This window comes from Miscanthus floridulus, chromosome 12 (assembly GCF_019320115.1).
Source record: "Miscanthus floridulus cultivar M001 chromosome 12, ASM1932011v1, whole genome shotgun sequence".
Taxonomy (NCBI): Eukaryota; Viridiplantae; Streptophyta; class Magnoliopsida; order Poales; family Poaceae; genus Miscanthus; species Miscanthus floridulus.
The window spans coordinates 83470217-83484230 of NC_089591.1; the positions used below are offsets into that span (position 1 = coordinate 83470217).

The 14014-nt window shown below is 44.5% G+C and overlaps 1 protein-coding gene and 1 pseudogene across 1 annotated transcript; both read right to left on the minus strand.

Moving 5' to 3' along the window:
• Positions 1 to 495: 495 nt before the first annotated feature.
• Positions 496 to 14014, minus strand: part of LOC136496270 (exocyst complex component EXO70A1-like) — a 44610-nt pseudogene continuing 31091 nt past the window's right edge.
• On the minus strand, positions 4584 to 6224 carry LOC136497222 (arabinogalactan O-methyltransferase 2-like). Its single transcript, XM_066493012.1, has one exon. It carries the CDS (start codon positions 5999 to 6001, stop codon positions 5090 to 5092), a length of 912 nt encoding a protein of 303 aa, XP_066349109.1. The 5' UTR covers positions 6002 to 6224; the 3' UTR covers positions 4584 to 5089.

Below are 14014 nucleotides of genomic sequence, written 5' to 3' on the forward strand. Positions count from 1 at the left end.
CTGGTCCTAGACAACAAAGTTCAACTTGTCTACACCAAAGTTATTAAAAAAAGCACACACAATGTTTGAAACGTTTCATTACCAAAAAGGAAAACGAAAGCATGCATACTGGTAACTGGTGCAGACAGATTTAAGCAACATAAGTGGATGAGCAAGTTTGGAAGCTAGTGCATCAATTCCTGAAACTACTCACATAGTAAGAAAAACATCTGACTTTGTGTCATTTCAAAAAAAAACATCTACTTTGTGTCATTTTAAAAAAAAAAACATCTGACTTAGTGAGCTCAATGTAAATTTGAGAAAAAATAATACAGTTAGCAGGTATGTTAGAACAAAATATCTATCTCAAGTTGCAAATTTTTACAGGTCATGTAGCAAAGTGAAATAGAATTACAGTCAGAAGATTTCCCGTCTACGTAACACTAGAAACATAATTATCATCCAACTATATATAACTTACATAATTTACAGAAAAAACAATTAGCTTACAGTTAGTCATGATGCTTGGTACAATCCATATTCAATCAGTGATTTCTTTGCAAATAGATTACCAAGTGCCTCCTCAAGTGCATCTGGAGTGTACTTTTATGTATTCCGATGGGTTATGGCTGCTCCCAACAAGAGGCCAAGATGATGAAAGGTAGAGTCAACAATACCAATAATATTATTAGAAATAGAGAGAGTTTCACAAAGAACTCAGCAACACGTAGAAGGAATCAGAAAACTTCTGTTGATGTAATATTTTTCTTCAAAATGTATACACACTTTTAGTTTTTAGATAAAGAAGGTTTTCCATAGTTTTTTTTTGGTAAACTGTTTAATCTGGCATCATCCAAGCTTAGTTGGCACACCACTAATATGGCCTTTGGTACACTGCGAATAAGAATAGCAGCAAGTGTTTATACAGAGCTTGATTATGTGACAAGCATGTCCAAATTTAAAATGTTCTTTGCTTCTTGTTACCCTATTTTTAAACCCATCAGTACAGATTGGAAACTCTGCTAATAGCACAAATTAAGGTACTCATATCATTCTTCCACTCATTTTTAGGAGAGAACCAGGGGAGCACCCTACTAAAGTATTCCTAAGGAACCATAGAACTAATGTCTAATGTCATTCTCACACTCATGATTAACAAGGAGAAATGTCTTGAGAAACTTGATAACATTATAACAATCAGTAGAAAAGGCAGTAAATAGTGGGGGAAATGGAAAGATACCCAAAGCATTTCAGGAAATCTGTGTAAGCAGGTATCGAAATTTCAGCAATAGCAAGAATAAGGTTATCTCGCCTCTGTCGGGGACAACCCAGTTTATCTGTGTCTGTCGAACCTCTTCAAATTGCATGTTGAAAGATCGGAATCCGGTAACGTTGGGAAACAAACCCCATTACCAAAGCAAGATGAAACACTATAACACAGTATGTAGAGAAATTTTATGATGCTCGGAAAAAAGATGGACCATTCATTGGGCGAGATCGAATAGTGAAAAAATAGAAGGTCCACAACTGAAAGTACTTGGAGGTACTAAATAGGAAGGGATAGTACCAAATTAGGTGGGATCAGAACCAAAATTTGTGGGGCAAGATCTATTTTTCATTTTATATTTTATTTTCGAAATAAGGGTACATCAGTCATTTTAGTACTGTCATTCAAGGGCAAAAATGAGATTAGGCAAACATCTTGCAGTTAGATCCACAAACATGTATCCTTTAAAAAAAAACTACAGACATGTATGTGCATGGATCCGTATGAAATGGATGTGCATACTTGGTGCAACTTTTTTATGTGACCCGATAGTTTGAACACTTCCCTGAGCATTCTCTATTGTGCAACTTTATGTGACCGAATCTGGGCAACCTGGGCTCCTCTAAGTGCCTGTTTAGTTCCCAAAATTTTATAAAATTTTTCAAGATTCACCATCACATCGAATCTTTAGACGCATGCATGAAGCATTAAATATAAATAAAAAATAAAACTAATTATACAGTTTAGACAAAATTCACGAGACGAATCTTTTAAGCCTAATTAGACTATGATGAGACACTAATTGCCAAATAACTATAGTACCATTTTTCAAAAAATTTCGCCAACTAAACCAGGCCTAAGGGTGAAGCTCTTTCTTTGGCTAGCAATTCGGCAGCGCCACTGGACAGCAGACAGGCGCCAGCGTCATGGACTGGAATACTGGGTGCACCGGAAAAATGCTTCCTTTGTGATCAAGAGCCGGAGACGATCGACCACATCGTCGCGTCATGCTCGTTCTCGAGGCAAATTTGGTGGAATATTCTCTCCGCGCTCGGCACAGGCGCCTCACAGGTCGGAGGGGAGGTACCGTTTAGTTCCTTCCATTTTGTAAAATTTTTCAAGAATCTTCGTCACATCGAATCTTTGAACGCATGCATGAAGCATTAAATATAAATAAAAAATAAAACTAATTACACAGTTTAGAAGAAATTCACGAGACGGATCTTTTAAGCCTAATTAGACTATGATTGGACACTAATTGTCAAATAACAACGAAAGTGCTACAGTACCATTTCGCCAAAAATTTCACCAACTAAACAAGCCCTTGGTGCCGCTCTTGGAGGCAACGATGGAGTGGAAACAAGAGGAAGGGTGCCGACTCGCTCTTCTCGTTCGTGGCTTGGGAGCTTTGGAAGGAGCGCAACGCTAGGTGCTTCAGAGGCAAATCGGCGAACAGTATGCAGTTCCTAGCCATGATCCGGCACTTCGCAAACCTATGGAATGATGCGGGGGCATGGCACCTTGGTTGTTTAGTTCGGGAGCGTTCGCTTTAGTCTAGTACGCTAGGGTGGAACCGACAAAGTGTAACACATCATGTCCCCCTAGTGCGTCGGCAGTGCGGCGCGTCAATGTAAAACTCAAATCCTTTCGACCTTAATACAAAAGATGCGCAAATCTTTTGCGTGTTCGAGAAAAAAACTTAATGATGAAGTTAGACCTTGAGCTGAGAGAAACTCCAATGCCTGTTGTTAGGAAAGTTTAAAGGGAGACAATGCCATTCAACAAAAATCAGCAAGAGATGCTTAGCCTAAATTAAGGCCGATATTTTTGGTATCTGACCTTTCCCCAAGAAACTCTTCTGTACTGAGTAGCATTTTGCTGCTCAATCCTTCGGCGCCTTTGAATCCAGTCATCACCAAATAAATCCTTAACTTCAGATCTGATAACAAGGAAATGATTATTCTGACCAACTAACGGGATTACATACCTTCCCTAATGTTATCCATATACCTGCATATAGATCTCACGATATACTGTATATTATTCATTAAAAATAGGTGTGCCAGACAATGATCCCCGTATTGCTTTGATTTGGTGTCAAGGTTTGTGTCCAAATCATGTATAACATCCATAATTTGAGAGACCAGATCTGAATTTGCTCCATCTCCAGTACCAGGCTCTTCAAGTATCTGCTTGAGTGATGACTGATAGCTGCATATATTTTATAGTTAGTAGTTTATGGTTGCTGATAATGGTATTGTGTTGTATTGTATTATATGGGAGACCACATGAATGAATAAAGATGGCGCAGCCTCACCTACTCAAAAATAAATTTGATATAATTAATGAAATAACTGGTAAGAGGATGCACAGCTCCATCGGCAGTAGTGCTATTTGGTGAGTCCTTCAAAATGTTTCCTTTGAAGTCATTGAAAGTTCCTTTTGCAGTTTGTGCTAAGCATTTGGTCAAACCAAGTGTGGTTTTCCGGTTTTCAGAGCATGCATGTCCCCCAAAGCCTACCTCGACCTAATATAGCAAACACAACAATAACACAGCTAGATACTTACATGAAAGGTTACAGTCACTTAGCATGCATGCGTTATGCATGATGTGTAGTGCATCCAACTTGGTGTCTGAAAGAAATACTCAAGTGCATTAAATTTTCAAAATGCAGCATTGAGTGCAGTTAAGAAAGAATACTTTTCAGTAAAAAAAAAAAGGATACTTTGAGGCTGCAAATCTATGCTGGAAACCTAATCTCTGATTGAAGTTCCAATGTTGCCTCATACATATCAAGCAGCACGAAAAACCTAACCTCTCGGTACACAACATTTCGAGTCCGCAAACCATCAGTATTCTCAATTAGAATTCTTAGGCCACCTCTGGAAGTCGACCTTAAGACAGCCACATAGAGCTGGCCATATGTACGGCCCCGTTTGGCACGGCTCGCGTCGGCTCCGGCTTATCTGACATCGGCCTGTAGCAATACTGTAGCACGAAGCTGGTTTTCTCTCTCCTCCACTCCCCTCTCACTGACATTGGCACTGTTCCCGCAGTGTCGCTACAGTATTTTTTCTGATAAACCGGAGCCGGCAGAAGCCGTGCCAAATGGGGCCATAAACTAGAATTCTTAGGACCTCAGAGTGAAATAGACGGGTCCAAAAAGTAGAGTGTCAATCAACAAAAGCAACCGAAAGTAAGTCACACAAGCATCAAAGTCTTACAACATTCTGAACCTCCTGAGGACATGGCTACCAAGTAGAGACAGTGGACTTACAGCTGAAATATGCTGATGCATTCCGGAGAAGTGGCTACAGTTACAAGTGTTACAAGTATTTTTTTTAGCAAATTGGGCAGGTGCTCTGCCTTTTCATTTAGTAGATAGCAAAAATACAATCTGAAATGTTACATGTACTGATGTACAGAGTTGGATGATAAATAATAAAGGAGAGAAGGAAGGAAGACTGACATCAACACTAATTTAGGTCAATCTCAAGATAATGTGGAAGCACTAAAGCAAGATAAATTGATAAATTTGGTTGCTGTAGACAAAGAAAACAACAATTCAGTGTAGCTGTTTAGAAAAAAGGCTCTTCTTGGACATGCTCCTCTCCACTGCCTAGTTCAGCAAAAGATTTGAACAGATTTTATCTATAATTCTATGAACAGCTCAATCCTTTTTCTAGAAGCAAAAATTGCTGGATCTTCTTAGCATGAGCACCGCTGCCACAAGATCCTAGCATTGGTGCTCAGCGCCATTGGTGATGTGATGCCACGGCAAAAGATGTCGATCAAGATGTCTCCGGTGATCTTGGAATCTTTCCCTTGCTCGTGCAGCGGTACTACAAGATTTGGACGGGGCCGGTGGAGCAGAACGCGTCTGTCGGCCCCGCACCGGCGGCAATGCGGAAGTGCCAGAGGCGGCCCTTTGCGGCGACGAGGTTGTCCTCGCAGAGGTACTCCCACGCATACCACCGCTCCACCGTCCGGTCCACGTCGTGCACCGCCACGTCCACCGCCTCGCCGCCAGCCACGGCGCGCGCCAGCGCCGCGGCGGTGTAGATGGTCCCCATCCGCCCGGGCTCCTCCGGCGCCGCCCCGCTGGGCCCGTCGACGACGACCACGTCCCACCGCGCGTCGAGCACCTCCCGCGGCAGCGAGGTGAGCGCCAGCGGGCACCCGGACTTCACCGTCCCCGTGGGCCGCCGGCACGCCGGGCTTCCCCGCGCGCGTCGCAGCAGCGGCCACGCCTCCGCCGCCGCGTCGCGGTACCTGGCCCGGTGGACGGCCACCGCGTCGGCGGACCCAGCCCCAGCCCCGCGCCCGGAGAGGAGCGCGCGGCGCGCGGCGTCCGCGTCGTCGGCGCTGTCTGTGACGAAGGCGGTGGCGGCCCCCCCGCCGGCTCCGGAGTTGAGCTTGGCGAGGGCGAGGAGCTGCGGGGAGAGGCCGAATACCAGCAGCCTGCACGGTGCCCGCGCGGCGACGACGGAGCGGAGCAGCGCGAGCTCCTTGACGGCGAGCGCGCTCCTAGCCGTCCCGTTACCCCCGCCGACGGCGTCCCACGCCGGGCTGCTGCGGGAGGTCGAGCCCGCTGACGAGAACGACGAGCTGGTGAGGAGCAGCAGCTTGATGAAGGAGAGCGTGGAGAAGATGACGATGACGATGGTCAGCAGCTGCTTCGGCGGCATCATCCTGTTACCCGCGCCGCCCCCGCCCCCGCCCCCGCCGCTCAGGTGCATCTGGAAGCTACTCATCGGGTGTTCTACTGACCTCCTGATCTTGTCTTCCTCCTCATTTGCCCACTGATTCCCGCTCTCAGATGCCAGATCTCCAAACCGCCGCTGCGTAGCCGGGATCTTGTCCTCGGTTCTAGGCCAGTGGGTTGCTTTGCTCTCTGTCCCCGTGCCGTGCTCCGTTGTCTGCTGCCTTGTCCTCTGCTGGGCGGTAGGTGTTGACTTCTCCCTCCTAACTGCTGCTGTTTGCTGATGTTTCAGTGTCACCTTCTTGCCTGGCTCCGAAGACTGAACAGAGTACTGTACATCAATTTTTAAAGAGAGATTTTTTTTTAGATGCCGAACTTTTGTTACGGTCATGCTGTCCATCGAGTGTCCGGACGGTCAAACGTGCACTGGGCCTGTTCGTTTGGTACGGCTCATCGTACGTGATTGTAAATTTTTAATTAAAATAGTATTTTTTTTTATATAAACTAATTGATAATATTTTTTTCATAAACCAACAACGATATAAACGAACCAATCGAAGAAAATGCAAGGCTGCAGGTCTGACCAGCGACCCATTATTAAAAAAAAAAACCTTATGTTTTCACCGGGGGAACGACATCCTCTAACTTCACGTGAAACGACTGCAGAATGCAGTCATGCCATCTGCGTCGTCGGCTGAGGATCAAACGCCTGATATCTTTTGCCACTTACGTGCAATCTGGATGTCTTTTGCAAGTTTGTATGGATGTCTTTTGCCACTTGAAAAATGAGCTACCATGATCTGTATGTATTTTCACTGAAATGAGAGCATCAGAAGCTCTTTTGCAAACCAGACATGATCGTTATGCAACAATCTGTACACACCGGTCATTCAGTTGGCCAATTCAATACTCATTCTCAAATGTTGTCACAATATCACTTTACAATCTCACAATCCTATCTAACAACTCTGGCCTTGTTTAGATTGAGGTTAGGAATCAGTATTTGGCACTGTAGCGCTTTCGTTTGTATTTGGCAATTATTGTCCAATCATGGCCTAACTAGGCTCAAAAGATTCGTCTCGTAATTTACAATCAAACTATGTAATTAGTTATTTTTTTATCTATATTTAATACTCCATGCATGTGTCCAAAGATTTGATGTGATGGAGAGAGTGAAAAAACTTACAATCTAAACAAGGCCTCTGTTCTGAAACTGCCAACACTCAGCTTATTTACATTGTTGTGTCTGAATATTCGAAGATCGACGAGTAGAACTGCAGAAGCACGGATGCCCGCTCCTTGGAGCCCAAAAGCACATGGAGAAGGATGGAGCGCTGGTGGTGTTGCCCGTTCCTTGCAGTCCAGAAGCACATGCAAAACCGCGGCTGTATCTCCAGCGGAGCAGTTGGAGGCGAAGACCGACGCGGACCATGGAGGAGAGTCCTTAGAGATGAGCGGCGGCATGGCGGCTAGACGGCGCGGACCACGGAAGAGAGCACTCAGCGATGAGCGGCGGCGCGGCAGTATACAGCGGCGCCGCGGGGAACCTGGCGAGTGAACCCGTGACTCGACGAGCTGTGCAAAGCGTGGGCTGTAGTTGCGCCGGACCGGCACGCTCCAAGCGCACAAAGTGCTACCCAACGCGCGCAGACGTCCGGTCATAAGCTGACGGCACGGATAGCGCGACTGCGTTCTGCATTCGTTTCATGTGAAGTTAGATGATCTCGTTCCTCCACGTGGATGGAACCGCCTCATGCCGCGCGCCTCGCACCGGACCCGCTTCGCGCCTCGCGCCCCTGCGCCTCACGCCTCAAGTCAGACCTGCCTCGAGCCACACGCCCCGCCCGTGCCACGCGCAGACCACGCCTCGCGCCGCCCGCTCCCACGTCAAAATGAGCTTTCATTGGGTGGCAGCAAGTAGATGAGCACATGTTGCAACCATATATTTCATGCGTTTTCAGATGTATGTTACATATGATTCATCTGGATGTTGCAAAAGTAGATCTGGTGTTGCATATGTTGCAATGTTTATACACGTGTGTAGTAAGTGTATGTTTCAAATATTTCAGCTGTTTCAAACGTATGTTGCTAGTGTTTCATCTAAATGTTGCATATGTTGCAATAGCTATAAATGTTGCGAGTGTGTTTTCCAAATGTTTCAGCTGTTTCATCTTGATGTAGTATGTTTTCATCTGGATGTAGCATATGTTGGAGTGGTTATACACGTGTGTTGCAAGTGTATGTTCCAAATGTTTCTCCTATTTCAGACGTATGTTAAGTGTTTTATCTGGATGTTGCATATGTTGCAGTTTTTATACACATATGTTGCAAATGTATGTTTCAATTGTTTCATCTGGTTTTAGTATGTTGCAGCAAGTGTTGCTACCCACGCGCTCTGACTTGCGGGCACACGCGCGCTGCATGCACCCATCCAGCGCTGCCTATCTCTATCATGCAGGCCAACTCCAATAGTTGGACGTGCACACAACGGGCGGTCAGTGCCCAAATGGCCGAGCACTCTCTAGTCAAAGTGCATGCACATATGTAGAGCGCCAGAGCGGGCTAGCACCTAATGGAGCAGAACCAGGCGACCCTGCACCATAGGTTGGTCTCCCATGGTGGACCATGCAGCCGGGGTCAACACGGGTGTTGTGCTCCCACCCTCTCTCGCGCATGCAGCTGGGATGGCCCCAAGCACATGCTCTCCCGTGCAGGCGCAACAGCAGCACGCGCGGACCAAGGAGCAGCAGGCACGAGGCACGAAGCCCGTGGGCATGCTAAAAGCCCTAGTTTGATTTTGGATAATTGATAAAACCTAAGTACTAACCTTTGTCATAATTATTGATTTGAGCAAGGTTGGTACATCCAAGTGATGAAGCAAGTGAGAGGTCCGTGGAGATGAAGATGGACATGAAATGATGGTGATCAAGCTCCAACTTGGAAAACAAGAAAGGGAAAAACAAAAAACAAGTGTTGATCAAAGGAAAGGTATCAAATAGGTTTTTGTTTTGGCACTCTAGACACCATAGAGGGTTTGAGTTTGTTTAGGATCGATAGCCACACTATAAAGAGGGGAAATCTTTGGCTAAGCGGTTATCGAGTGCCACTAGGTGATATGATTCTTGCATATGCATTATGGACTTTGTGTGCTAACAATTGACCCTTGAAAAATGCTTGGAAAAATACTAACACACATGCACATAAGTTATACACTTTGTGGTTGGCATCTTGGAAGCAAGGGTGAAGAGGTTGAGGAGTTAGAAAAAGAAAATGAGGCAAAGGTGGATGACCGAATGCTGGCTCTGTCCTGACCAAACGCTGCCAGGCGAGTCCGGTCAGTTGACCCGCTGCTTGGACGAGTGAAAGTCTTAGTTTAGTTTTGGATAATTGATGAAACATATGCACTAACCTTTGTCATAAGATGTGATATGAACTAGGTTGGTGCAATCCAAGTATGGACTATGGTAGCACTCAAGAGATGGTGTTGATCACATGTGATGATGATCAAGTGTTCAACTTGGAAAAGAAGAAAGAGAAAAACAAAACCCTATGGAGATCAAGGCGAAGGTAAATAGGACTTTTGTTTTGGTGATCAAGACACTATAGAGAGTATGATCATATTTAGGATAGATGACCATACTATTAAGATGGGTTCTTAACTAGAAATTCAGTCATCTAGTGCCACTAGGTGTTGGACTTCATGCATTGCATTTAGGCCTAGTGCACATCGGAGAGCAAGAGAAAATATTTATTGAAAATATTTTGAGAAATGCTAACTTAGCTCTAACATGTTTTGGGAAAACACTTTGAGGGTTAGCAACACTTGCAAAGAAGTGTTAGACTGCTGTGGATTGAATCGAGAATCAAAAGCGCAGCTAACGGATGTGTTTGCCTCGAGGTGGTCACTGCCATGGGTATAGCGGTGCATTGTCCTGGCCTGTTCGGTGATCGGCTGGCCGAGGCCGAGAGACGCTAGTGCTGGGGCTGGCACTGCCATTGTGTCCGGTGGCACCGCCACCCCTAGGACAATGCCCACCTGGACGAGGCCAAGAGCAGCAAGTTGAAGGGCGGGCACCGGTGTGTCCGATGTACACCACCAGGTGCACGACGGTGCACTGCCACGGGCACCATCACCCTTGTCTGGTGCCACTGCCCTAATTCACCCAAGAGCAGCGCTAACGAAGGGGGGCACCACCATGGTCATCGCCACGAATGCGATTGTGCACCATCCTATTTTTCTAGAGACTCGGTTTTCGGGGACATGGCTGGGATGGTCACCGCCACCCCTAGGGCAGTGCCATCGGCATGCTATGTCCGGTGACCAACGGCTAGTTTTCTAGCCATTGGGAAGTGACCATCGGGGCACCGCCATGGTGTGCCACCGTCGTGTCTGGTGCCCCCCGCGTAGATAGCTCCAAGGGGTACAATGGCTCTGTTTGCTTGTGTGTCTATAAATAAAGGGTGTGGCCAGCCTTGGCCACTCTCTTGGCACCTCTTACACTTGTGCACACCCTTTGGAAGCTGAACAATATACTCCACTCACTTGTTCACTTGATTTCATCATCTTGAGTAAGATTGGAGAGTCTTTAGTGCATTAGATTAGGCGGTTCTGCCACATTCTTGCAGTGCCATTTGTTGGCGAGGTTCATGTAACACCTCTTAGCCGTGAAACCACCAAGTGTAGGCCGATACAATGGGGACTAGCGTACCGGCAAGCACGTGAACCTCGAGAGAAAAATCTTATGTCTCTTGTGTGATTGAATTTCTCTCGGTTATTGGATTGTCTACATATTGTGATTGGTTCATTCCTCGATGCAGCGGTATAATCACCCTACTCACTCCATTAGTTTCTTGCAAACTAGTTGTAGCAAGCTCTTTAGTGTAGCTAGTTTTGAAAGCTTGCTTTGTAGCTTAGTTTCATCTAGTGGAGCTCTTTAGTGTAGCTTTGTTGAGAGCTCTTAGTGAGTAGTGACTTAGCTCTTGTGTGTGCCTAGTGATTATAGCAATCAGAATTGTTGGGATAGGTGGCTTGTGTGGCAGATTCGTCTGATCTAATGTCCTCTACAGAGTACTTGTCTTCTATTAGACCCTAAGTACCCAAGAGAGTACACTAAACCACGTTGTTCCATCGAGCACACCTAAAGGGAGAACTCAAAAATTCACATTTCTTGTCAGGATCATAAATGAGAGGATAAAGCTTACAACATTCTTAGTCATTTCTTTACATCACTTTATTACAACATCAGAATGATAAACAAGATAATTACGACAGTGGAATAAAACACGTGATCAAAGTTTTAGCGGGAATTAAGTTTACTTGTAAGTTATTGAATGTTAAGCATGAGACATAATTATATACATGTGAGGATATCAAATCATAAGCTTTTCTTTCCAAAACTTTATTCGTGAAGGTTGTAATTAAAACTCTATGTTCGCAATGTAAGGAAACCCTCGCTGAGCCCACCAGGAGGTTTCCACACACAAGGTCAGCTTTACCAGCATCCACCTGTCACCTGCAATAGGGGGGATAAAACCCTGAGTACTTAATTGTACTCAACAAGACTTACCCGACAGGAGAAAAATAAAAGACTCTAAGGATATGCAAGGCTTATTTTGGCTTGATGGTTAATTGCATTTGTAGGAAGCATTACTAATAGTGCATCCTTATGTTCTGAGTTTTTAGCAGCTATTTTTAGTTAATTAGCTAATCATTCTAAGTAAGCACCTATGCTACTTTCAAGCATGTGGTAAGCAATTAGAACCATTTTATCACCTTCTATGTTCCAGTTCTTACTACGGTGCTAGACCATACCCAAGTCGTACCGTCTGAAAAGAAATGGTGATTCACGAATCAATATAACCCAGCTGAGTACCCCGAAACACATGTCCTGCTTGTACCCCAGGCACAAACGGAACCAACTCATCCCACTCCTATCAAGGGGTCTAGGCCCCTGTCCAACTTGGACTCCAAGCCTCCAACACCTGAGACCCGATCTCAGTATGGGGCTTAGACCTCCACCTAATACTGACCCCTAAAAGTCGGTCCAAAAAGAGCTAGAACCCATGACAAGAGAGTAATAAGTCTTCCCCCTCCTATAAGCAAGTATGTGCTCAGGATAATAAGTTTGTGACCTGACTACCATCCACAGCAACGGACGGTCCTCAATCGACTCAGGCGGGGCAAATGCAACCGGAGCCTTGCTCGGTTGCCAAGTCCAAATCCAAATCCAAATCCAAAGCACAGTCTCACCCGGTCTCCAATTATCATTCATGTATATTCCATGTGATAGTAGTATGATAATAACAACAATAATATATTTCCTATCTCTCGCGAGTGACAGGTAATCACTTGACTTCTACTAGAATCCTTTAGCATAGCAATCTACATGATCCTGACATACTAGGACTCATAGGATAAGGATATATATATATACATGCAAGTGGATTTCATTCAACTCCTTAAAACTTAATGCACAAGCATAAGGTAAAGTGTAGAATAATAGAGGTTATGCACTGGGGCTTACTTGGATAAGATATAACCAAAGGTTAGCATCGTGGTGACATGATCATCAAGGCACCATCTTTTCTGCTACTCTAGATGACTAGTATGTGCTTAGGATAATAAGTCTATGACCTGACTACCATCCACAGCAACGGACGATCCTTATTCGACTCAGGTGGGACAAATGCAACCGGAGCCTCGCTCGGTTGCCAAGTCCAAATCCAAATCCAAATCCAAAACACAGTCCCACATGGTCTCCAATTATCATTCATGTATATTCCATGTGATAGTAATATGATAATAACAACAATAATATTTTTCCTATCTCTCGCGAGTGACATGTAATCACTCAACTTCTATCAGAATCCTTTAGCATAGCAATCTACACGATCCTAACATACTAGTAGAACTCATAGGATAAGGATATATATATATATATGCAAGTGGATTTCATTAAACTCCTTAAAACTTAATGCACAAGCATAAGATAAAGTGCAGAATAATATGGGTTATGCACCAGGGCTTGCTTGGGTAAAATATAACCAAAGGTTAGCATTCTATCGTGGTGACACGATCATCAAGGCATCATCTTTTCTACTACTCTAGATGACTAGTATGTGCTCGAGATAATAACTCTATGACCTGACTACCATCCACAGCAACGGACGGTCCTCAATTGACTTAGGCGGGACAAATGCAACTAAAGCCTTGCTCGGTTGCCAACTTCAAATCCAAATCCAAAGCACAGTCCCGCCCGGTCTCTAATTATCATTCATGTATATTCCATGTGATAGTAATATAATAATAACAATAATAATATATTTCTTATCTCTCATGAGTGACAGGTAATCACTCGACTTCTACCGGAATCCTTTAGCATAGCAATCTACACGATCCTGACACACTAGTAGGACTCATAGGATAAGGATATATATATATATATATATGCAAGTGGATTTCATTCAACTCCTTAAAACTTAATGCACAAGCATAAGGTAAAGTGCAGAATAATAGGGGTTATGCATCGGGGCTTGCTTGGGTAAGACATAACCAAAATTTTAGCATTCCATTGTGGCGACACGATCATCAAGGCACCATCTTTTCTACTACTCTAGATGACTAGTGTGTGCTTAGGATAATAAGTCTATGACCTGACTACCATCCACAGCAATGAACGGTCCTCAATCAATTTAGGTGGGACAAATGCAACCAGAGCCTCACTTGGTTGCCAAGTCCAAATCCAAATCCAAATCTAAAGCACAGTCCCACCCGGTCTCCAATTATCATTCATGTATATTCCATGTGATAGTAATATGATAATAGCAACAATAATATATTTTCTATCTCTCGCGAGTGATAGGTAATCACTCAACTTCTATCGGAATCCTTTAGCATAGCAATCTACATGATCCTAACATACTAGTAGGACTCATAGGATAAGGATATATATGCAAGTGGATTTCATTCAACTCCTTAAAACTTAATACACAAGCATAAGATAAAGTACAGAATAATAGGGGTTATGCATCAGGGCTTGCCTAGGTAAGATATAACCAAAGGTTA